The sequence below is a fragment of the Ceratotherium simum genome, chromosome X (genome assembly GCF_057802395.1).
Source record: "Ceratotherium simum simum isolate JZ-2026a chromosome X, ASM5780239v1, whole genome shotgun sequence".
Taxonomy (NCBI): domain Eukaryota; kingdom Metazoa; phylum Chordata; class Mammalia; order Perissodactyla; family Rhinocerotidae; genus Ceratotherium; species Ceratotherium simum.
In genome coordinates, this window is record NC_141940.1 from 25,868,884 (window position 1) to 25,896,231 (window position 27,348).

At 38.0% G+C, this 27,348-nt stretch overlaps 1 protein-coding gene across 20 annotated transcripts in view; it reads left to right on the forward strand.

The window, feature by feature from the left end:
- TENM1 (teneurin transmembrane protein 1) overlaps nucleotides 1-27,348 on the forward strand; it is a 773,006-nt gene that overhangs the window by 534,301 nt on the left and 211,357 nt on the right. For all 20 annotated transcript variants that reach the window (XM_087427630.1, XM_087427629.1, XM_087427639.1 and 17 more), the window contains one exon: nucleotides 333-533. In XM_087427630.1, coding sequence (XP_087283756.1) covers nucleotides 333-533 — 201 coding nt within the window. The remainder of the gene's footprint in view (nucleotides 1-332; nucleotides 534-27,348) is intronic.

A 27,348-nucleotide genomic window follows, 5' to 3' on the forward strand; every position in this document is an offset into this window, starting at 1 on the left:
CTTTTTTGCAAAGTTGAAGAATTCCGATCAAAGGCCCACTCTCGTCCACCCACCATTTGTGTGGGAATACTACACACTGCTCACAATTTCACACAACATATGTGTGGTTTCCTTCTTCTTCTAAATTTAAGATGCAGCGTTTATGATACCCCACAGTATTTTTAACTGTTAATAACCTAGTTTGAACACAATGTTTACATGAGTCATTTTATTGCCTAGTTAAAACAGCATAAATGATATAATATTAGGAAATCAATGTGAGTATCTTGGTTTCATTATTCTAAGTTGTACTGGCCACAGCTGTTCACTTTGAACCTTTTTTGGGCCTTCAGAGGACTGCTTGGACCCAATGTGTTCCAGCCATGGCATCTGTGTAAAAGGAGAATGTCACTGTTCTACTGGTTGGGGAGGAGTCAACTGCGAAACTCCACTTCCTATATGTCAAGAGCAGTGCTCAGGACACGGGACTTTTCTTCTGGACACTGGAATGTGCAGCTGTGATCCCAAGTGGACTGGATCTGACTGCTCAACAGGTACATTGTAGTTATCTCCACCTCTTTCCTCTGCTCCCCAGTTCTCACTGGTCTTTGCCTTAAGGTAGTACTTTTTAAAGTCTGATCTGTATGCCTTCATGGGTCATAAGGGGCTTCCAAGTATTTCCTAGGCTAGTTTTTTACTGGGTTTTCATATACAGCATACTGCTGGTTTTTTAATCATATTTTTCATTGTTGTAGGTCTGTGCTTGAAACTCTGTCCCCATTCTCTATTGTCCTGTAATTAGTTCATCCATTCCCAAGTCTCTTACTATCAGTTCTGTGCAGATTACTTCAAATCTGTATCTCCCCTAAACTCAAACAATCTTTCATTTCCAACCATCTGCTGAATATTTCCATTGAATATGCCATCAATTAAAAACACAATTGAGCCCAGGAACTCTACTCTGTTTATATATTGCCAGATTTTTGCTCAATTACTAGTCCCACAACTTTGCTTTCCTTTTCCAATTCCCTACCCTAACATCATCCACAATTCTCCACTGTCTATGGATGAACTTCAAATATCCTAGCCTGTTATTAAAAGCCCAACACAAACTATTCCAAATCTCTATCTCTAGCCTATTTTCTACTTCTGCTTCCTGCATAAATCCCTCCTTCTGCTAAAGTAATCTGTATGCTCTCCTCACCCCCAATACATCAAATGTTCACACTTTTCTCTATGCCCTTTCCTCAACATGAAATGCTATTGCCTTTCCACCTCTGAAAATCCAACCCATCCACTAAGACCAGCTGCGGTTTTAGCCATTCTAGAAAACTTTTCCTGATCACGTCAACAGGATCCTCTGAAATCCTCTCGTCCTCATTGTCAGAGAGTAAAAAAGGCATCATGATGTAGGTATTTGTGTACATGACTTGTGTTTCCACCTGAACTAGAAATAATGGGTCATTCTTTATACTTTTTTTTCTTCTCCTCAGACCATGTGCTCATTAAATGAATAGAATTAGTAAATGATAACTCCTACCAAGCCTCTGCCTATGAATTTTGTTAAGGATGTAAAATGACATGGGATAAGCAGGAAGGATAGGTGCTCTGTGAGACTTTATGTACCACTAAATTAGCTTATGAACTGAAAAGCCTACAATCCTGTCCTGAAAAGAAACAGGAAAATCTCTCTCTTAAGAGAATTAATTCTAATACTTCACTATACAAAATGTTGTTGCCTCACAAGGAAATAATACGGGAGAGACGATTGCATTTTACAATTTCAGAAAATGATTAAAATGCTAAAGACAATGTAATAATAAGTAAAATGCAAATCTAAAAAATTATTCATTTATACATTTAGCAAATATTTGTGTGCCTGCTGTGTGCTTGGCACAGTGCTTGGTGCTGGGGTTAGTGATGAACAAGATGGACGTGGTCCTTGCAAAAAAGGAGCTTATAGTCTAGTGGAGGAGACACAATAAGCAAGTTAGAAGAGGGTTATAAAGGGGAAGTAACTGGGTATTATGGGACTGTACAGTATGAATCTAACCTGATTATTAATTTATTTACTAAATGTTATTGAACACCTTCCATCCTTCCATGTGTCAGATATAGTATCATTGCCTAGAGCTTCAAGTTTAAAATAATAATATTCACATCAGTATTATTATTAGAGCACACACTTACATAACAATTATTATGTATTAGGCACTATTCTAAGTGTTGTACATATATTAATTCACTTAATCCTCATAACAGCCCTATGAGATAGGTACTATAATTATGCCCACTTTACACATGAGGAAACTGAGGCACAAAGAGCTAAATATCTTTCCCAAAGTCACCCATATAACAAGTGTCAGAGTCAGAATTTGAACTAATACATTCTGGCTTCACATTCCATGCATTTAACCACTGTCCTGTACTGTCCTCTAGAAGCCCTTCATCTAATCCACCAGGCATAAAAAAGTATCATTGTTGGACTGTGTCCGAGGCCACATGCCACAGAGCACAAAGAGGGAGCAGTAGGTTCTTTCTGTGAGAAGGGGCCCTATGGTCAGGCAAGACTTTGGAGAAGTCTTAACACTTGAATGAATACTAGAAAGATGATTACAGGTTTATCAGATGGACAAGAGAAGAAAGAACATTCCAGGCAGAAGGAGTAACTTAATGGGCCAGCGCTGGTGGCCTAGTGGTTAAGTTCGGTGTGCTCTGCTTCAGCGGCCTGGGTTCGGTTCCTGGGTGTGGACCTACACCACTCGTCTGTCAGTGGCCATGCTGTGGCAGCAGCTCACATACAAAAAGAGAAAGATTGGCAACAGAGGTTAGCTCAGAGTGAATCTTCCTCAGCAAAAAAAAAAAAAAAGAAAAGAAGGAATAACTTAAGCAAAAAATAGAGATGTGAATCCAAATGACACATGTGGGCACTTGCAAGTCGTTGGGCATAGCTGCAGCCTCAGAGTCCAGAAGGAGATAAAATTGGAGAGATGGACAGGAACCAAAACACAAAGAGTTTTATTTACCCACCACGCTAGAGAATTTGCATTTCCTCTTGACACAACAGGAAGCCACTGAGTAGTTTATAACAAACTGCATTTTAGATAGACCACTCTTACAGCAACTGAGAGGACCAAAGGGAGATGGATGATACAGGGATGTTAAGAGACAAGTGCAGTGTGATTATTGGAATAGTCCAGGAACAAGATGATGGGAAGGGCCTGAATGGAAACTTTGATTGTGAGAATGGTGAGGCAGAGACAGACCAGAAAGGAGTTACAGTTGGCCTGGTAGATGAGAGACAGAGAGAAGCCAGGGATAACTACTTTGGGCGGCTGCGTAAAAGAAAGCACTACCAGCTGAGAGAGAAAAAGCATGGGTAGAAAAGCAGATTTGGGGCAAGAGGGGCAGGACATGCTGAGCTCAGTTGTGGACGTGCTGAGTTGGAGGTGTCTGTAGAAGATCCATGTGGATATATCCAGCAAGGGATTCGTAGTCGAGAATGGAACTTATAAGAGAATCCTGACCTGGAGACAAATATTTGGGACATAGTTCAGACCTTAGGAACGCACATTATTATCCAAGAAGAGTGTGGAAAATGAAAATGAAGAAAGTCAGAACCCTAGAGAACACCAACAGTAAATATCTTTACCATGATAGGATTCTCAACACTGAGTCAAAAACTTGCCTCTTTATATATGAGTTAATAAACACTTATTGAATAGTGATTCTGTATTTTACAATTTCTCCCTCAGGCCACTCACATCCCCTATGTGTCCTTTCTGATGCCTCAGAATTGGGTAAAATTCCTGGTAATATACTGCTCACCAGTTGCACAAATTCAAATATTTGTATTTCTAATGAATCAACATTAAATTCAATGTACTGAGAGTTTCTCTTTCCCCAGCCCACTCCTACTACCTACACAAAGACATGCACTAATGCTGTCAGCAAAGAAAATCACTCAGAAGGACAGGAAAAGGCTAATTATGAACATGCCTCACACTCGCCCTCCTTCCCTCTCTTCCAGACAAAGTGCCCTAAACCCTGGCCTACTCCTCCCTCACTGCAAACCACGCTTACTCACCAAAACAAGTCGAATGTTGAGAAAAAATGATAGCCCTGTAGAAGATTAGATCTAGAAGAAAGTGTAGAGATATCTGATTCAACGTTGACAAATGTGGTGGCCTCTCGTTCACCTGCCTCGGCATCCCTAAGGATTCTAATGTACTGAGGCACAGAGAGGTTACGCAGTCTGCCCCTGGTGTGAGAGCCATGGCACCATTTGAACCTCTTCCTTTAACTGTTCATTTGTCAAACATTTATTGGACCCCTATGTCTCCATCAGCATGTGAGGCAATGGGATACTTTATGATGAGACATATCTGTAGTTGAGGAGACAAATGGAAACAAAGATTTTAAATATCTCTCACTTAGTGCTATAAAAGAGAGAGAGATGTAAGATGCAAGGTGTATTTAACATTACCTGAAGGTCTAGGAAGTGGTCATGAAAGACTTCACAGATCATGAAGGGCCCTGTATGCCATACCTAGGAGTTTGGACATGACCCTGAGGACAATGGGAAAGCCACTGAAGGGGTTTAAAGAGGTTAGTATCGTGACTATGTTTTCATTTTAGAAAGATCACTCTGAAAATGGTTTGGAGAATATATTAAAAAATGATGAAAACCTGATATAAGGAAATTTAAGTGCAGATGGAGAGGAAAGGACAGAGATGAGAGAGGTTAGGAAATAGGACTTGCATACTGTGTAGGTGTCAGAGGAGGCAGGAATTTTCACTGTCTCTGTGATTCCTACATTGGGAGACTGGATGAATGGTAACACCACTAACGAAGATATGAAATATTCATCTATTAAACAAATTTTCATTGAGCACCTACCATGTGCCTTGTGTTAGGCTCTTGGGATACATCAGTGAGTAAAACAAAGATTCTTGCACTATTGGAGCTTGCAGACTGTCAGGGAGAGACAGATGGTAAACAACAAACACAAGGTTTTACAACATGAGGAAACTGAGGGCCAGAGAGGTTAAATAACTTGTGCAAGCCGTAGACCTGGCTAACTGCAAACCTGCAAGTAGAAAGCAGGTCTGTTGATTTCACTCCATGTCTAGCTTTCTTTTCAGCCCTTCACCCCCACTCCCACCAAAGGAAGAAGGAAGAGTTAGACAAGGAGTAGGGACTCAGGTTAATAGATTAGCTTACTGAAAAGGGAAAGTTCAAGGAGATGAAGGGCATCAAATAGCAAGTGCATGAATGACACATTTATGTCCAGAGATCCTGGACTAAAGCCACAATTATCCATTCTGGACCCAATAGAAAAAGAACTCCAGAAGCATCTCTTGCTCAAAGAAGCAAAAGTGTGAATAGATGTGACCCAAAACTCAGCGGACTCTCAGGCCAAAGGCTTCCTAATAAAACTACCGACTTGAAAAATAGGGGAAAGAAATGCCTTCCAAATCTCCAGTGTCATGGTAGGAATAGTCCTTCTGTGATTTTTAAGCTCCATAAAGGTTGTTCCCACAGAGCATATTTAACCATCGAGATGATCTCACTGTGCAGACTTTTAATTGAGTGTGCTCAGTACAGGAAGCAATTTAACATCTGATTCTTACAATGGATCATGTCATTTCAAAGGTGGATACGCTCTTTGCCATTGATCATTTTCTTCCTCTAAGCACATGAAGCTTAGCTGTTAGCATGTTAACTGTGCTGCTGTGATATCAAAGGGACTGCAGTGAATGGTTTACTGATTATTTTCAGTCTGTTTTCTAGGTATTTGAGTATTGTAGCAGCACTGAATTGATACTTGATATAGGCTTCTTTAACCTGAAAGTCTCATGGTACTTCACAAAGGTTAACTCATTAGTCTTTAAAAATACCTCAAGAGGAATACAATAGAAGCTTGTCATAACATGGCGTAGATTTGGATATACCACAGGTCAAATCATGCTCCCGTAAAGTGTAACTCTTTGCCGTGAAATCTCAGTAATACATTTAGCCTATACTAAAGATGTTGGCCTTAGCCTCCAATATCAACATTGTAAAATGCATCTACTATATTTCTTTCATAAAATCTGACTTCTCCTAGTCACATAGTCTTTGTGGAGGAGCATGAAAGCCGAGTTTAGAGCTTTTGTACTCCTCTCTTCTTGATGAAACTTCCTCTGAGCCACTCCGCCTATTGTTACTCACAGGTAGCTGACAGCAAAATTCATAGAAGGCAAGCATGCACATAGATAGGACAACTCTTGCCCTTCTCTACCACAAGCCCCTCTTATTATACTGTATCTTAGAAATGAATTAATAAGCTAGAGAGATATGGAACATTAGGCCCTGAGGTATTTCTGAACATACTATTTGCTATGCAACAGAAATCATATGAAGTACTATCATCGTGTACCCCATCCAAGCAGAGTTGGTTCCTGAAGATCCCATAAAACTTTGCTATAAGGAGATTTGTTTTCAGGCTATTTTATGACATGTGGCCATCTTGTCCATCAGACACATGACAGTATGTATGTGTGAGTGTGTATTCACAGCACAGTGACCTTAAATAACTCACTTAACTTCTTTGAGTCTCAGCTGCTCCATTTTTAAAATGGTAGAAGGTTAGCCAAATGGCCCTTGAGGCCCCTTTCAACACTGAGATCTATGATTCTTCATCCTGTATATTGAGCTGTTGACAATGATTATGAATGGTTCATGGATATAGTCCATAAACTCTCTTAATTCCATATTGTTTATGGTGAGAAAATATTAATGTAAATACTTTTGTTTACCTTATAAAGACATTCATACTTTGATATATAGACCATGTTGTTTGAGAATTTAATTCTATTTATAGAGATACACATGCACACACATACATAAACATGTATATATATATATCTTCATTATAACGATGTCTCATTATGTTTTTAAATGTTCCCTAATGGATGGTGATATGCATCTACTAATGAAACAGATAATTAGAGAAGGAAGTTGTAAGAGGCTCATAAAATTATTGTTGCTAGGGAAACTTTCCTTGATTATACAAGTACCATATGCTTTAAAAACATTATTAGTTTGTCCCTTTATTGAAAGTGCCAATAATGAAAAGATTTTCATCTGACGCTACATGTCTATCACATACAACACATCACTTTCTTCCAATTTCCAGGTATTGATTAAGCCATTTGAAATATTTAGTGTGTACTCTGTATTTTTCCTACAGACATTACAATAGCAGCAGGGCCATGCATGCTATTTGATAAAGAAACTATGTTCAAATTGTAATGGACATGCAACGGGCATAACTACATAGCCATTCATCATGCCGTTGAAGAGAAAATCCACTCATATATAAAGTAACTAGCATTTAGCATCTTCAACAGAAAAGAGAGAATTAACGTAACCAGATTAGGAACTTAAGATTGCAGGTACTTTTCCGTGTTCAGTTCTGGACACACACCTTAGGAAGAATAGGTGAGTTCTCAGAAGAAATGTTTCTATTAATTAGCAAACAATGTTAATATATCATAATGCTACAAATTCTCTGGATTTAAAGAAAAGCTCAAATATAAACAACTAGTCGCTGAGACATGATGGGAGGTTTTATAGTGATTTTTAGTGTACGAGGACAAAAAGGCCTATGACTAATTCCTATGTAGGCTTAATTATCTTTAACTTGCTATTCTAAGTATGACAACATCTGATCAAATTTATTTTAAAGTCATTCTTTTTCTACTCAGTAAAAAATAAAGGATAAACCTTAAGGTGACTCTAATTTGATTGATTTAATAAAATAAACCTCCACTTGAAACATAGTGAATAAACCATTGACACTACAGTAAGGTCAAAACATTAACTCTAGATTATTGAATCAGTAAGTGAAGTTCATTGGTGGCACTAGAAATACAACCCAAAAGCATCCTTAAGAGAATTCCAAGTCAAATTAAGTGTGTAAGACTGAATCCACAGAAATATCTTTGGGAGGTAGATATGAAATGGGGAAAAAAATCACACTATTATCGTGATTTCCTAGCAACACATCCTACTCAGAGATGGTTTGTCACCCCGTAAGCCTTTTTTCTATCTCAAGTGAAAATAGAAGTTGAACCCAAAAGTATTCTCAGATTCAAAAATCCCTTATCTTTATAAAAGAGAGTTCATTTAATGGCCATAAGATTGTATATAAAGTGAAGTGATTCAAAGCACATCAAATATCAAATGTTTTCAAAATACATCTTTTGCATGTTGTTCTCAGACAATAAAAACCACACCTGTAATGCCATCATTAGCAGGCACCAATGCAAAAATCCAGTGAAACTTTTGACAATTTGACAAGTTTGAACTAAGAGGTAAATTTCCAACTGCCTCTCTGTAAATCTGAGCTAACTCTACTGACTGTTCCAGGACATTAAAGCTTTGAAATTGTTTTTCAAACCAGGGACATATATTAAAATAAGGTAGCAATAGTGAGGCAAGACAATGTAAGTAAGCCTGAGTGTGATGATGCGTGCTTATTTACCTGGTCAAAGTACAGTTAATAATAAGGAGTGCATTTGGACAGACCAATAGGAGCATCAAAAAGAAAAAGGCAAATGTTATGTTTCGCTATTAAATGCATTCCTCTCATTTATGCAAACTCTTATTCTGAATCCCAGGTTCATTTGCTATTTGGTGTTTTTTTTTCAATTCACCTTTGTCTATGTGAAGTGAAAATAGACCCAGAAAAGGGTGTATCTAAAAGGTGTATTTTGGGGGTAGGCCCTGTGGCTTAGTGGTTAAGTACTTGTGCTCCGCTACTGGCGGCGCGGGTTTGGACCCCGGGCGCACACCGTTGCACCGCTTGTCCGGCCATGCTGAGGTGGCGTCCCACATACAGCAACTAGGATGTGCAACTATGACATACAACTATCTACTGGGGCTTTGGGGAGAAAAAGGGGACAAAAAAAGGAGGAGGATTGGCAATAGATGTTAGCTCAGGGCCGGTCTTCCTCAGCAAAAAAAAAGAGGAGGATTGGTATGGATGTTTGCTCAGAGCTGATCTTCCTCACTAAATAAATAAATAAAATTAAAATAAAATAAAATAAAATAAAATAAAATAAAATAAAATAATAAAATAAAATAAAAGGAGTATTTGGCCCTGTAGGTGAGATCCTGTAGGCAAAGTGGCCATCTGAGTGCCCACCTCCACAGTGTGACCTGCTGCAATGGCAGTCTTCTGACAGGGGAGGAGGAGGTAGAAAGCATCTGTAGAGGAGAGGGCTGAGAGAGGTCAAAGGAAGCCAGAATTCAGTTGTGCAAAATTGGTGGCCAAGACATGGGGAAGAACAAGAATAAGTCGCCCCAATTCTGCATGCCAAAATCAGATGATTGGAGATATTGAAGAGTACCCCATATATCCTCCAAATAAACTGAATGATACTTTCATTTCTGTAATAAAAATATCCTGCATTTATCCAATGGTTTTAGTTTTCTCTCCAAATACTTACATACCTATTTTCTTTTCATTATTATGGCCATAGTCCATGGTCATTACAATTTGGATTGCATATTGAGCTTTGGTAATACAAAATACCCGCAGGACTGTTCTAGAGATTTGATTTTTTGTATTCTTCTGAGTCACTGGAGAGAAGGAGAAGAGGGCTAGGAAGGACAGAGATTAGTCCTTCATTAAAGAGTAAGGACAATACATTTTCACCTGGAAACCTAATAAGGTGGAGCTCATAGAAATTCCGAATGGGTACTCATATCTGCTGTAAAGAACTTGACTTGTACCCGGGTTTCCACGTACCCAGTAACCTAGCAAAAAGGTTTGTGTTACTCTCATAACGTCCATAAGGTGTAAGGAGGGTAGGAAATAGTTTCCTCACTTTATAGTTGAAGGAATTAATTTGCTGTGAGACACAGGGCAAGTTACTTTATTGCAGATGCTTCAGAGCTGAGGCTGGCAATAGAATTCACAGCCCAAAGTCCTGTCCTAAAGATCAGTGTGGATTAATTTTTTTGTCCTGCTTATGCCTTGATAAGCTTCTTGAGTATAAGGACCCATGTCTTTCATAAATCACAGAAAACGTTTAGTCGTTTTCTCGTTGAATCTTGATTTTCCCATATTCTCTATTAGCTAATCTCCTTTCAGATGTTCCGTTAGACTGTCCCACTCTGGTCTCCATGTCTTTTACTTCTTTTTCCTATTTTCCATTTCTTTGTTTCTGTTTCTCTGTTATATTATAGGTAATTTCTTCAAATTTGTCTTCTGGCTCACTAAATATCTCTTCAGCTATGTTTATTATGATTTTTAACCCTTCCAGTCAATTTTTTTTTTTTGAGGAAGATTAGCCCTGAACTAACATCTGTTGCCAATCCTCCTCTTTTTGCTGAAGAAGATTGGCCTGGGCTAACATCCGTGCCCATCTTCCTCTACTTTATATGGGACGCCGCCACAGCATGGCTTGACAAGCAGCGCATAGGTCCACGACCAGGATCCAAACCCACAAACCCCAGGCTGCCAAAGCAGAGCACTCGAACATAACCACTATGCCACCAGGCTGGCCCCCCTTCCAGTGAATCTTTAATTTCAGTGATTACTTTTTATTTTCTAAAATTTTAATTTACTTTTTTTCAACTATGCCTCAGGTTTTGGTAATTTCTTGCTCCTTAATCCTGTTTTTGGTTACTCTCTTTTCTTTAAACATTTTTTTTTTTTAAACTTTATTTATTTTTCCCCCCAAAGCCCCAGTAGACAGTTGTACATCATAGCTGCACATCCTTCTAGTTGCTGTATGTGGGACGCGGCCTCAGCATGGCCGGACAAGTGGTGCGTCGGTGCGCGCCCGGGATCCGAACCTGGACCGCCAGCAGCAGAGCGCACGCACTCAACCGCTAAGCCATGGGGCCGGCCCCTCTTTAAACATATTAAACATAGTAATTTTATATGCTATATCTGATAAATACAACAGCTTAAGATTTGTGGATGTGGGTCTATGGTTTGTTGTTTCTATCAACTTTTGCATATGATGGCTTGCTTTCTTGTTTCTGTTATTTTTTGTGTGTGAGTTCAAATATGTTGAAATTCTCTCTAAGTCCTCTATGAAAAAAGTATTCCTCTGGGGAGGATTTACCTTTTTTCCTGTCAGGAACCTGTCTGCACTACAAATCAGGATAAACTTTAAATTAAAAATCTCAGGTTAGTGGTTTTGGACCACACAAATGGTATAAATTCAGGCCCCAAATCCACCTGAAACTTGACTGGTAGCCACGAAGTCTCATAGGAGGCTTGTTATTTAACATCTTCCTAGTCCCAAGCCTGAGACAAATCATTTTCTTCTAGTCTGTCTTTGCAAGGCACATTTTCTTCTAGGTTGGTTTTGAATATTGAACCCCGATCCTGTGTAGGCCCAATGTTTAGCTAATCTGTTCCCCACTCTGGAACCTCACCAAAACTCTAGTTCACCCAGATCAGCAGATGCCTCTGGTGTTCTGGCAGAGCTCTGCCTCTCCATGTAATCTTGGGCAAATCAACCACTATGGGTCTCAATTTACACATCTGCAAAATGTGTTTTTCAGCTAAATTCCCATTTCAATTTAGTTTTAGTAATTAACCTTTTTCCACTCTATGTGGAGAAAAAATTTTTTTTTTTTTTTTTTTTAAAGATTTTATTTATTTATTTTTTTCCTCCCAAAGCCCCAGTAGATAGTTGTGTGTCATAGCTGCACATCCTTCTAGCTGCTGTATGTGGGACGCGGCCTCAGCATGGCCAGAGAAGCGGCGCATCGGTGCGCGCCCAGGATCCGAACCCCGGGTCGCCAGCAGCGGAGCGCACTCACCCAACCACTAAGCCACGGGGCCGGCCCTGTGGAGAAAAAATTTTAAGTTCCAACTTCATCAAGAATTTTTTCTCCTAAGGTATGGGTAAACACATTAGAGTTCAACAAATCTAGAAGAGTTCATTCCATGCCAGGAAAATGGTTCAGTTCATGTGCATTGGAAGAATGTTCTGTGAAGTATTGTTCAAAATATATTTCTGAAACCAGAACAGTCAAAGTTAACAGTGGAGTCAAGAGGAAACAGTTTCAACAATCAAAGAAAGCTTCCCACACTTGTCTGCTAGGTCCATTCATTTTTTAAATTGAATTCTGCATGCCAAGCAATGAAATTTATAGCACTCTAAATATTATTGCCTACTTTCTTTTCCAACAGTCTTCCCTTTGTTCATTTCTTCTTTAATAGACTTACTGGAATAATCATGGAATGTTGGCACTAGATTAGATCTTAGAGATCAGCTAGTTCTGCCCTCTCCTCTTATAGATGAGAAAACTGAGGCTCAGAAAGGTTGAATGACTTATGTAAAGTCATGCAGCTAATTAGGAACATAGATAATATGTTAACATGAGACAAGTCTCATGATTTCTAGTTTAGACATTTTATTCAATAAACCATTCAGACACTCTTCCTCAAATTCAACAGATGTTACCTTTCCATTGTCAGCATTTCCACTGAATCTCTAGAAAATTGGCAGTGAACATATACAGGGCAGAATGGCAGTGTCTCTTCCTTGACTATCATAATGTTATAAAAATTGTCAGAGATTCGGCATAGGAAAATTCGGGCAGAAATGAACTCAAATCCTAGCTCTGCTTCTAAGTTACTGTGTGACCTTGAGTAAGTTACTTGGTTTCTCTGAGCCTCTCCTGTAAAATAGGGACATAATTCTTACTTTGCAGGGTAGTGGTAAGGGTTAAATGAGATAATATATGTAAAACACCTAGCATAGAGCTTCTCCCATGGTAGACATTAAATTATAATAATAAATGGTAGCTATTATTGTCATTATATTTCAATTCTCATTGTAAAGACACATTTCAAAGACATAGCTTTTGTAAGTAGAAGATAAATTAGTAGCTGTCTCAAAGAAATTCATTTTCAGACACTGTAAAGCTGAATTAATTTTAAGGAGTATGAAAATTCTTTCTTCTCCAAAGTCGTTACATTCTTTTGTCCCTACCCAGATGGTGTTGTTTCCTATATTTATAAAATAGATGTTTTACTGGAACGTTGCCTAAAAAGTAGTTGTTCTATCTCTTCACTCCCTTTACTTTAAGACCTGCTATTCATTATAAAATCACATTCAAGGAAAATTTATATTCCTTGTGTGTCAGCTAAGATTAAAGTTCAGTGACAGGTAATACCTCCCTCAAGGAAAAAAAAAAAGTGGCTTAAACAGGATATAAGTATGACTTTCTCTCACACAAAATAAATCTAAAGGTAGACAGTCCAAGGCTTGTATGATGACTCCAGGAAGAAAGCTCCTTCTAGCTCACACCTCTACTATCCCTAGGATGGAAACTTTTTTCCTCATAGTACACAATGGCAGCCTGTGCTCCAGCCACCACCTCTTCATTCCAGGCAAGATGAAGGAATAGAGGGAAAAGGGCCTGTCCCCTCTCTTTTAAGGAGACTTCATTGAAGCTACTGCTGGAAACATCTACTTATATGGCATTGATCAATGACTAAGTCATGTGACCACACCTACAATCAAAGGAAGCTGAGAAATGTAATCTTTATTTAAGGAAGCCATGTGCACAGCTAAATAATGTCAAATTTCACTGTAGTTTTCTAGCTCGCAACCAACATAACAGGGCAACATGACCAGTTCTATGATTCACTGTGTCCTCAACATAAAGACAAAGCCATAACTCAGTGAAAATAAAACTTTTCTTTGTATCGAGACCAGTGAGACACTTCACCTATGGATCGTCTTCAAGATTTGACACGGAAAATGAATTGAAGTATCTTCTTATTAGTTTTTATATTAAGTACATGTCAAAATGATAATACTTTGGTTATCTTGGGTTAAGTAAAATATACTATTAAAATTAATTTCACCTGTATTTTTTAAATTTTTAAAGTGGCTACTAGAAAATTTTAAATTACTTATGTGGCTTGCATTTGAGGCTCATAGTATGTTTCTATTGGACAGCTCTGTTCTAACCTATGGCAGTATTAAGTTTAGCCTGGAAAATAAAACCAAATGTATCTTCCAAATTAAACTGATTTTATTCAGATAGTAAGGTAACTGAACAAGTTAACTTGTGTATAGGATTATTGACAGAGTCAGTTATATGTGGAGAAGCTCTACCAAAAACGGTGATTTGGGTTTTAGTATAATTGATGAACAATCATTTTTGTCAATAGTAAGACAGCAAAAGTAATCATTAGTAAATCCACTTCTAGTTTATGACAATAAAACCATTACAAAGTATAAAAGAATGTTTATATTTATATTTCCGAAGACGGGAGAAACATCAAGTCATTAATACTCAGAGTTCTGCAAAATATGATAAATGAAACAAACGTGGCACAGCAGTAGAATAATGAAATGCCTGACGATAACCTACTTCTTTTATAGAACATAGGCCTGAGAAGTCCAGGCTTTCAATCTCTCAAGAAGGAAACCAACATGTGTTTTAGATAAAATGTCTAATAAACTAATGGGTTTATAACTTGAATGGAGTAGAGTTTTTATGTCATAAATGAGTTAGAACACTCTGGGTCTCGCTGGAAAACCTAGAGATAATAAACAAGCTGGCAAGAATTAGAGCTTGTCATTCAGAGTGGTTTTTGGATGGCTCTTAGGCCATGAAATCTTCCTCAGATGGTTTATTTAGCTTGAGTGTTTAAAAAATCATGTGTGCTAGATAAGAGGGAATTACTAGGATGTAGACAGAGGTGGCTCGGGATCACCAAGCTGTCAGTTGGCATCTGAGCTGCCATGACCTCGTTCTCCAAATTCATACCTTGTGCAACTGCCTGACCTCTTTATGGGATGGAACAACCAAATCCAGACCTTTCCACAGGTTATATTAAATCTGAGCTTTTACTTAGCAAGAAGCTGTTCATAAGTAGAACTTGACTTTGATAAAAATCCAAATGGCCTCTTTCTATTTACGAAGGTGTCACCACATTAACCTGGCCGGAATTTTTCGTTTGTTTTTCTCTGTTCAACATTCTTGTTGAACCAGATACTAGGACAGTAGAGACAGAGGGTATATCCATCTTAATTATCATCAATCCATTCATAATGAGACATGTCTTTCACTTGAGGCATGTGAAGGAAGGGTTGAAATAGTCCTTGGGAATCAGTGGATTACCAATAGAGTGTGAAAGCCTCAGTCCATCTCAATCCTCTCAGCCTCCTTACATGGTTAGTCCAAAGATAAATGCAAACAAGCTCTGGAACTGCTATACCAAGGGCTAAAATAGTGAAGAAATGATTAATATCTACCTTTTTCTTTTTCTTTTTCATGATATCCATCTTGAGCATGGCAGGGAGAAAGGAGAAGCTAATCCTAGTCTATAATCCTATACAGCAGATAAAATCTATAATATTGGCCTCCAGGCTAGATACACACAAAGCTTCTTTCGAGTTACCCCACATCCTACCCTTCAGTACCAGCAGGATTGGTGCATAAATACATTTTTTATGTGTAATGAAATTTCCTTTTGGGTCAATACATCTCTCTCTAAAAATATCTCTCTCTCTCTAAAAGCAATAGGATCCGCCGCCATCCTAGAATTCAACTCTTAATATATGATTAATTCTACCATAAGGAGCAGAGAATGGATAAAAGTTTAAAGATGATTTTAAAAGGACCATATATCTAAGCAAACTGTGTGCACTTTGACAGGAGATATACAAGGGTAAAGGCAAATCATTTCCAAATTGCCAGGGAACTAAATCAGGACCAAAAGGAATATAGTCCAGGTATATATGTCAGACATTCAATAGCGGTTCACCTTACCTCTGCCAAGTTTGTAGTTGTTGTTGTTTCTTAGCTAAATGGAGAAGGAAAGAGGCAAAACTCTCATATATGAGAAGATACCTGTGTTAAAAACAAGGTCTCATGGGGCTGGCCCAGTGGCGTAGTGGTTAAGTTCACGCTCCACTTGGTGGCCCGGGGTTTGCAGGTTCGCATTCCGGGCACAGACCTACGGACTGCTCATCAAGCCATGCTGCGGAGGTGGCCCACATAAAATAGAGGAAGATGGGCACAGATGTTAGCTCACGGCCAATCTTCCTCAGCAAGAAGAGGAGGATTGGCAACGGATGTTAGCTCAGGGCTAATCTTCCTCACCAAAAAAAAAAAAAAAAAAAACACAAGGTCTCATGAACACGTTAAAACCAATTAGAAAAGGCATGCAACAACAAGGTCTCTACCTGTGGAATTCCAGCCTGGGATGTTCCAAAAAAATCTTAGTCATCGAAAAACCCTTTGATGACTCTAAGGAATCTATTTTATATAAATCAATACATCCAGTAATTATTATGTAGTATTGTGTAGTATATTGTCTGCTGAAGCTTCTACTGCCATTGGACTTGCTGACCCTAATCTGGCAATGAAAACCTCTGGCTGCAGAGATTGTGGACCCCTATTTCTAGGAATGTATGCCTGGCGTGTATACCTAGAATGTATACCTCTTCTGGCCCAAATAATCTGTATCATGGTAGGGCTTATCAATGACTATAAAGATGATTATGGTAATAATGATGATGAAGATGTTACATTTATTGAGCTCTTACTATATATGTGCTTTACAAATATGATCCATTTAATCTTAATAAGTCAATATTTTCCAAAGTATTTCCTATACAACTGTTTTCTGCAAGATGTTATAGACAAACAAAAAACGTTCTGTGGTGAAAAAATAAAAGAAGAAATACTACAGGTGTTAGCTCCCAATTGGAAATTCATAAAGCACATTCTCGTATTACAGATTCTAAAAGAATCCCTGCATAAGGAAAGCTGTCTACCAGAACTTCCCACAAAACTTGTTCAAGGTGCTTTCTGTATATAGTCTCTCATCCTTGTAACGCTCTTGCAGCGAGAGTACTATTATCCCCATTTTGTAAATGAAGAAACTAAGACTCGATTAGATTCAATGACTTACCCAGACCTTACAAGCAAAGAAGCTTATCCAGGACTGTCAGCAGGGATGAAGAGTTGGCTGGTTCTGGTTATATAGTCTTAAGCAAATTACCTAACCTCTTGAAGCTTCAATGTCCATATCTGTAAAATGGGTGTAATAACTCTGGCATATAATAGTTATTCAGTAAGTAGTTTCTGTTACACAGGCAGTAATACGTTTAATCAAGCCAGTATACTTTACAATAAATACATAGTGAGGCTTAACATTGGAAGCAAGGTTCATGAATTTATTCATTGCCTCTGAGGTGGATGTGAACTTGATATCAATCCAGTTTTTAGGCATCATTAGAGAAGGCAATTGAGGGCCAGAGAGTAGCAGGCAGCCAAATAAACCCTCTGCCCAGTGAGAAAAGATATATATTCTGTAAAGGTCATACTTTCAGATTCAATCAAAAATGTTCACCACAGTGTAGTGTAAAGAACACAGTTTCGAGTCACACAGATCTGAATGTGATGCCAGCCTGACCCCTAATTAGCCACATGACCTTAAGCAACTCATTTAACCTCTCCGAGCAACAACACCTCATCAGAAAAAAGGAATTAACACTACCTTGCCAGGTTGCAGTGAAGATTAAATGAGATAATGTATGGAAAGATTCTAGCACTGAACCTGGCACTCATTACATGGTAGCTTTGGCCCCTAGGGCTTTGCCTTTTACCTTCTAGAGCAGCATGCTTTAACCAACAGAGGGAAATGTATCAATGAATGGGCATCGGCCTAGTCCCAGAAATGTGCCTAGTGCCCTCTGCAACTTTAAGGGTGGTCCGGGGTGGAAATGGATATCAATTGCAGTCTTAAATATTAATCCCAGAGTATCCTCAATCACTGTGAGACTGACGTGTGTCACTGTAAATGAGGAATCCTGAGAGAATAAAGTAATCAAAAAAATTTTTAAAAAGCAATGGGGAAGGAAGATTTCCCAACTTTGGCAGCTGATTTACATCTATTAAACTGATATAACCAGGTGCAAAATCCTGGAGCAAAATTTGAGTATTGCTATTTTTTTGCCTGCAAATTTCAAGCAAGGTATAAATTGTGCGTGTGTTTATGCAAATATCTTATAGATGTGTTATAGATACAATTGGGGGGAGCATTTCCTCGCTTCTATGCTGAGGCTAGTAAAATAATTCTCGAGCATGCTCTAATGACTGCCTAAATAAAAGTACATGTAGCATTTAATCTCCAAGCATGTACTTAAACCAGAAATTCACACACTTGCACACTCATAGTCAAACACATTGCCACACGTGCAGTCACACAAATGCACAAACAAGCATACACGTGCACGCACATAGACTCAGATTGTTGCACACTCACACACATACATGCACACTCACATAATCACATATATGCAAATACACTATTGCGTACTTATGCATGCACTCAACCACATGCCCACTCATACACACCCATGCACACTTGCACACGCTTACACATGGCTGTATATGCACACTATGAGTTTGTGTCCATTCATAAAGAATATTGTCATTAGTTTGAATAAAAAGAAAATTATTTTATAATAATATCCTCATCCTAAGCTTATTTTATATGCCCATTGAACACTTAAGATTTTCCTTACTTGGGTTACATTCTACATCAGACAGGGTAGAGAATTTTAAAGGTTGTAAATTGTATTCATGCCCTTTTAAAAGTTAACTCTCTCTCATTCTATCTCCAAGTACAAAACATCTTTAAAACTAAAGTGCTTTGGGAAAAAATGTAAAATTTTCTAATAGTTGTAAATTGTATGTGCACTGTAGAGTAATTTAAAATCATTAGAAGGATGCATTTTTTAAAGTAAGTGCTTCGCAAGAAAATGAGTGAAGCAATATCATAGTGTATTAATGGAGCTTGAGACATCTTAAATTGATTTTGAAATTAAACATCAAAAACTGCAACTTGAAAAAAAATAATTAGGTAAACCATTATATAGCAATCAAAAAGAAAAAAACCTCTTGGAATTTAGGAAATTGCAAATTAAGGCTGTCAGTCATCCTGATTTGGCAAGGGCAAGGATTGTCAGTGAAAAGAAAACATATGCTGCTTAAAATATTCTTGAAAACTGAACTGTGCCCAAGTTTGCTGCTCTGTTTTGGTTTCTGGTGTAGGGCTTTCTTTCTCTTGTATCACATATCAGTGTGAGAACGTCATTCAGCAAAGGATTTGCAAACCTTTTATCAGTGGAAGACTTGACCCTGTGAGCCTTTTGCCAAGGAAGCTGGTGACGCTAGACTGGAGGAAATGGTCAGGTTACTCACCTCCTCTTTCCCTCCCCCTAATATTAGATTGATCTATGTGAAATTGCTGATATTCAACGTATAAATGTGACATTTTCATATGAGTCAATCTAATATTTTCAGTGTACCTAGATTTGGGAGGAAAGGGAGTTGTAATTATCTGGGAAGTGGCCTTCTTATTGTGATCCGAGCAGTATACTGAGAATAAAAGTGATCTAAAAGTCATTTCTGAGACATGTACCTAGTTAATTGCTATTAGCTCATTCATTTAAAAAATTGGAATATCAATTTTATATAATATCAACCTACCACACATAACTCAAAAGTTAGTAGGATAAAATTAAATGGCAAGTATGTTTTTAAATAGCCCAAATTATAATACAAATAAATTTGAGTGCATCTTCACCTGTCTGGATCTTTCATTTATTCAGACTGTTCTCAGGTATAAGCTAGCTTGCACAAAGGGTTTCTCTATTTTTAGTATCAGGGCCAAATACTTAATAATTTGAAATATCTCTATGCTGAAAACATTCATCTTCAGCTACCCCCGCATGAGAGGGATTTAAGAAATCTTTTTTAACATTATCTGGATTTCTCTATTATACGGATTGAACCCAGTCTCTGTCAATACAGATGCCTGTAGTTTTGTTCTATTCTATTCTTCTTCTCCTATCTCCTTGGGTCTCTGGCAACTCCTTGTCAAATGGAGTGACAAGATACAATCTACCCCCTCCTTCCAGGTAACACCTTCCATTATTTATTCTTCAGGGACATTACTGATGATATTTTGTACTTTGGTTGTGACCTTAATCATTTATAATAATAATTTCCATAAGACAAGAAGAATGACTTCAGCCCTGGAAAGAACTTTACTCGGGTTCTGTGTAAGGTAACAGGCATATATTCAGCACCTACTATGTGCTGAATCCTGTGTGTTGCGGGAACGGAACACACAAACAGAACAGCAATCCAAACAGTATTTCTAGACAGCAATCTGGCAAGTGTACAAGGCTATTCATAGCAATTATTCAAAATAGGAAGATATTAGCCCCAACTGAAATATGCAATAGTATCAAAATGGTTAGGTAAATTAGGGTGCACTTTAGGATATTACATTGCCATAACAATGTTTACAAAGAATTTTTAATTTATATTAGAAAGTTCTAGAGTTATATTAGAAAGTAAGATATAGGAAATCCAAAAGTAAGCTAAAAAATGTGCATGTAATATTTCAACAAAGTACATAAAGTTCAGAATAGGAAGGAAAGATGCCAAAATATCGACAGCTTTTTTTGCTAGATTGGGAGATGCTTTTTTATTTTTTACTGTTTTCTGTATTAGGAACTCAGAGGATTGAGGAATATAGAAAGCAACATAATTTAAGATCCTGGGCAAAATGATTCTTGAGGACAGGTTAAGGCCCTTATTCGTTCAGAGAAAAGAGAGTTCATAAAAGACTTAGTAATAGTCTTCAAATACTTGAAAAGCTTTCAGATAGGGCATGGTGACCAGGTCTTCTCCAACCTCGTAAAAACTAGAATAGAAAGAAGTAAGTAAAATACAGCAAGAGAAATCAAGTTTGGCTAAATGGGAGAATTTCATTGGGGGAGGGGATGATTTAAAAATCAGAATTGCTTAGGATGGCAAACCATGGCATTTCCTTTTTAAGAGGCTTGAAGAGCAATCTTTTCATGGGCCTATGAAGATTCAATCAGAACAATCGGGCACCCTCCTGAAGGCAGAAGGGTTAACCGATTGTACTCTTGAACTTACCGCAACTCCTTTGATTGCATCGTTTCTTCTGTGCCCTCAGAGCACATGGTGCAACTCTGAGCCCTGAACATTATATCCTTTACAATGGGCCATTGTGACATCTGTCTAAACCCATCTTGATAGTCTTTAAGAAAGCAACTGGAAAAGATGCTCAATTCACTAGTAATCAGGGAAATTCAAATCAAAAATAGACTTCTTTTTTCCTCATCATATTAACATATTGGTCAAGCATGTTGGGGAAACAAGTATTCTCTTACTCTGTTTGTGAGTGTATTAATTGGTACAGCCTTTTGTCAGTATCTATCAATATTTAAAATGCACAGAGCCTTCATCCCAGTAATTCCATTTCTAAGAAATATCTAGAGAAATGACGGCACATGTGCACAAAGAGGCATTGTTTATAACAGAAAAAAGTTTAGAAACTATCTAAATGTCCATCTGTAAAGGATTAAACTATAGAACATCCAGACGATGGTATGCAATAAACAAAAGAATGAGTTAGTTCTAAATGGACTTAACAGTATGTCTTGGAAATATTTCCCAGTTCTAGAAAAATATATACAATATTATAGCATTTAGGTTAAAATATACCTACAAAACAGTCATGTTTATCTATGTACATATATTAATTTAATGCATAGGAAGAATTTTTATCAGAGTTGTTGGTGATTACCCTCTTGAGAAAGAATTGTGATTGGCGGCTCCAGATGGATTATTGTTTTATCTGCAGTCAAAAGTTTTACAATGACAATCTGTTCTTTAATTACTTGTAAAGCATTTAATTAAAGACACACATAAATAAAAATTAGGAAACAGGTATATAATATAGAAATGGAAGCAAGTGTTTAAAATAGATATTTGTGGCATTTGACAAGGAAAGAGACTAGGAAGATTAGGCTCAAGCTAGAAAGGATGGTGGCAACAGAGGTTGCAGGGGGAGACAGCAAGTATAATGGAAAAAAAATCATGCTTACAAAAGCAAAACAAACTTCTTAAGATTAAATAACACTAAATGTGCAGAACTGTGAAGAAAACTACAAAACTCTACTGAGTAATGAGTGAGGACTTGTCCTACTACTTGTCAAAATGTGTTATAAAACTTAAGTAAATAAAACAAGTCGGTATTGATGCCCAAGTAGACACATCATGGAATAGGATGGAACGTCTAGAAAGCAACCAAGCACACATAAGAATTTGGAGTATGATAAATCAGTAAGGATAGGAGGGATAAACCAATGTATTCCAAAAGTTTCATCCCAGCACAAGCAGCATGAAAGTCTGACCACATCTCTCCCAATCAATAGGAAAATGATGGGTGGAATGGGAAAAATCACAGAATTCCCCGGAGTAAGAGTAATTCCACAGAGTAAAGAAGTTTGAATGCTACTGGTTTAAATATACTGATTTTTCATGGTTCTTAGGTTCTGCATTTTTACCTAAAGATTTTACTTTCCTGTGATGACACAGGAAGGGAGAGGGAAAGTTCTTAACGACCAGTATGTTCGTGAATGGAGCCCAGGTATTATTATTACCTTAATATTTAATCCTCATTTTCATTTCATTAACAGCCTCTTGCCTCTTCCAGTGAAGTTATAAGGTGTCTTGTTGTCCAGGAATGTCAGTATTTCTTATAGACTCTAAAAGACCTCAGGGGAAAACTAACTGGTGAAATAGTTTTCTTTCTGAAGGAAAAAAAAACAATCATCATAACAGGAAGAAAATCTTAATTCAAGTCTCCGAGGAATGGAAAGTAAAAATCCTAGGGCAGCAAGATGGAAACCCCTAGGTTTTTGGAACCAGTCCAAGCTGAACCAGAAGGCCTAATGCAGTCATTCATTGATTTGAGAGACAGGATATGTCAAAGGTATTAGAGTTACAACAAGGCAACCTACAAAGCAGAGGCTGGCCTGCCAACCTTTACTTGATCATTTGCTGCTTGATATTACTGGCAGGAGGGTCAGAAATATTACCTCTTCCCTGCCCCCTTTCCTCTTTGTGTTACATCTAGTCAATTCTCAATTCCCCTCTGCCTCAGCTCCAGTTACCACAAAAATAAACCTTCTCCAGAAAGCCTACCTTTATTACACATATATCATTTTCCTCATACTTGGCACTTTTCAGTCCAGTCAGGTGTGAAAATTAGGGAGGGACGATTAGAAATCCCTTAGTATCCTTTTGTCTCAAGCGACTCTTGTCATTCCTATTTAGTGACACTTATTCAGTAACATCTCTTAGGGCATATGGCAAGATACTTAAGCATCTTAATTTCTACTTAAAAGAAGGAAACCTAAATAACAACATCAGTAGTAGTGACACTCAAAACTTTGGCACAATCAAAAAGAAATCTAAAAATTATAAAAATAGCCTAAGACTAACGACTGAACTTCATATACTGGGGAATCAATGAGGACTCTTTTAAAGACCATTTTCTCTTGTTAGATGCTTTTTTTCTTAGCACCAGAACCAAAAGGGAGGAGGATTCTCAATATGGTAGAGTCTCTCTCCTTCAGATAGAAATATCTTGGGCAGGTAGTTTTCCTTTGTTTTCTCTTCTTTGAATTTCCATGTAAGATCTTCCACTGATTCATTCTATAGATATTTACCAAATGCTCACTATCTGCCAGGCACTATGCTTACATGATGAAGACACAATGGTGAAAAAATCCAAACCCATTTCTTCTCTTCATAGAACTCACACTTGAGATAGTCCAGTACATAGAGACCATGTGTTCTATTTCTATTATAGCACCCTCGCAAAGAATAAGGACTCACTCCCTTGTTGAATATGTTTCTTCAAGCTCTACAAGGAAACAGACTCTGCAGCAGTATTTCTTAAACTTGAGTGTGCATCAGAAATAACTGGTGTGCTTATTGAACATATAGATTTCTTCCCCCTCCTAGGGATTCTGATATGGGAAGTCTGGGATGAAGATCAGGTATCAGCATGTTTAACAAGTTTCCCAGATGATTGCAATGCAAGTGATACAAGGACAACACATTGAGAACACTGCCTCCACCCTTGCTTATAGCTAATTAGTATTTCACATGTTTCAATTTAAGGCAATTAACTTTTGTTCAGTCTTCTCTGGACACAGAAAAACAGATGCTCAGCATCTTCTTTTTATAAGAAGTCTAGATACAGCCTGGAATTGACCATTTTGTGGTTGATTTGGGGCTTTTGGCCATATTAATAGCCAGTTGCTATGCAATCAATCAGAACAGATATGTGGTCAGTTCAACCATTAAGATGGCCAACAAAATAACTGAGCTGATGGTGTCATGCTAACATTTAGACATGTCCAAAGTCTGGAAAGTCACAGCAAAGACAGTTTTTTTAATTCTTTCCTAATCATGGTGACAAAGCTTAAAGAAGAATATTCTAAGTAATTTCCACTGAAATGGTTTAATTTTATGATCCACCAATGGCTGGTTCAGATCTGAGTGTTGGCAATTAATGACTGCAAGGAATATTTATGTCCTCATCCCTAAAGGAACATAATAATACCAATTCATTTAAGGATTAAATGACATAACATGTAAAAATGCTTATTACATGACTCCAGTAGGTGCTCAATAGGTAGGTTTTCCCTACAGAATGATCCAGACTTCACAGAAGTTAATCCATATTAAAAAGTCATTAAGTAGTTGTGATAGCAGTATATATGACACTACTAAAAACTGAAATAAAAAGAGAGACTAAGAGAAAATACTTAGGTAACTCATGAATTATCATTCTTTTTCTGCTTTATTTCCTAGAAGTTGTTAGTTTTTGTAAGAGGTTTTGGCTAAAAACAATGCTACCTTACCTTTGTGTGGCATTGCACTTTTCAAAGCTCTTTCCCAATCAGTATTACCTTTGAACCCACAACAACCCTGTGGGGAAATGATATTATTACCATTAGACAGATGAGGAAACCAAGGCCCAGAGAGGACAGGTGATTTGCTCACATTCACCTAGTTCATGAAGTGCCCAGAGAAAATATTAAGTTTCCTAAGTGAGTACAGTTCTCCCTCTACAAACTATTTAATAGCTGAGATCATGCTTGAGTGTCAAGAAAGTGTGTCTGGAATCAACAGCCTTTCAATTCACAGTTTGAAGCCAAGACACTTTCATGCAAGAAATACCTCTGATCTAGGCATGAAATGCTACCTCGGTCAACATTTACTCAGCTGCTTTGCTTGTCCTTCTATACCCAAAGCTACACTTTATTTTAAAGTTAGACTTTAAAAAGTTAAATCTGTATTATCATCAAGACACATTGCTTTCTTCTTCCTTACGTGAATTAAGAATACTGTAGAGAAGATGTCGTCTAGGCATAACATCAGGTAGCTTGTAGTTACTAGCTTGATATTAAATCTTGGGCCTGTTCCTAGCAAAGAGACCCTATTTTGCTCTTGGAAATACCTTTATCTTAACTTCCCAGATTGGGTCATTTGGCCCAATGCACTAAGCAAACCAGGACACACACAAAAGAAATTACCCACTCTGTGCCCAGATTTTATAGATTTCGATCCTGAACCATTTGGCTTTAGCCATCTCGTACCTCAATTCTTGTTTTTTTTTCCCTTTTAACTTCTTTAATTATGATATTTAAACCCCTTATACATTTATACCTTGAACCAAACCCCCTCTAGTTTGAAGCATGTTCAATTCCTCTTAGTCTTTACCCTTGGGGGTGCCTTCTAGTTACTGTTCAGTACTTCTAAGCACTATCCGGGTAACTTCTTTTCTAGCTTGAGTAAACCCCAGTTCCTTTCCTCCTGTGTGCCATCTCATGCACAGCCACCTCAGTTTAGTCTAGTCCTGTTTTATATGCATGACCTAGAGGTAGAAGAATTGGAGATTGTTTTCATGGGCCAGCAAGCATAGCATGGAGCTCCTTGGGAGATAGATATATTAACTTCTTAGGTATAACAATCTATACCAAGGCTAATTTTCTAGATCACCTTGAGATTCCACACACTGAGCTGTCAAGAGAGAATCTTATGTGAGGACTACATTATTTACAAATATAACAGGGGCAAACAGGTCCACCCCTAACATTCGTGCTAACATTTGTGGAGCCTAGAGCAAGGATACAAATTGAGACCTCCTGCCTGTATCCCAACCTCCTTCTCCTCCCAGCCCTGACTCTGTTCCATACCTTGAGGGGCTTCATACAGATGTACCTGGACACACCAGCCAAGTACTATCCACATACCATGCCCTCCCATCCCCAGAAAACAACTGTCCTTTGGCCAACCCTCAAGCGTAGAGGTGCATATATGGGCAACACATTCCATACCAGGCAAAGAGTTCCACATAGCCCTGGAAGTCAGCTCAGGTCATATAGACAGGGAATTCTGGGCTCCCAGCTGCCCAGGGAGTGTTCTAATGGGGGTTGGAGATGCAAACTCCAGGTAGGCATATACCATTGGCCAACTGAATTTCTTGGCCCGAGAGAGAAGTGTGGCTGCAGGTAGGCCAAATGGGGCCGTTTAAAATGGGCTCACAGGAGACCCTAGTTGCCTGGGTCTAAGGATGATATTAGGCTCAGAAATAATGTAGGGTCTTGGAGTTTTTAGCATTGTTAAGGCCCAACCGTCTAGTGCTACAGAAAACACATTGGGGAAAAGATTCTCGTGATATTACCAGGTGAGATATTATCAGACAGTGAAAGAAATGAAATAGAGAATAAGATGGACAGATTTAAAGCTTACAAGAATAATTTGAGGAGTGAAATACTTTGTGACTACCTGACCTGTGTTATAGTTGGATCTCCCGTTTCCCACTGTCTCTTCATTCTGTGCCTGGGTTCTACATGAATCTTCAAGGACACTTGGTTTTTTTGATGGTTTGTTAAAACCAGGATACCACTCTGTTCTTCCCTTGCTTTATTTTCAGAATAAGTTTGGCATACATGTACATTAAAGTCAAGCACACTGGGATCAGCAGATGTCCCTTTCCTGAATTTTCTCAACTTCCTTTCTTGCCCTGGTCATTTTTATTTTTTCTTCGTAATGCCTCAGGCCTGGGAAACAGGGAAAGTTGAAGATGATGTGCATGACTTGAGACATTATAATAATGGATCAGAAAGTGCTTTGTAAAGGGTAAAGCTCTGTACAAATGTCAGTTGTTGATCATCTCAGCATGCAGCGTCTTTCTGTAGCAACCTTATTTCAAATAGTACCTCTCACTCAACACCAAAAGGGAACTTTGAGCTAGGGCCTTCACTCAGCTTTTCAGAATATAGAAGACAAAGGTAACATTCAGTCAATAGGATGGAACATGGATTTTTTTTTTTCTTTCCTGCTCTGGAAAGAAAATGGATGGGAGGACTAGTAAATTGATTTACTAATCTCCAATATGATCAACTGTATATGTG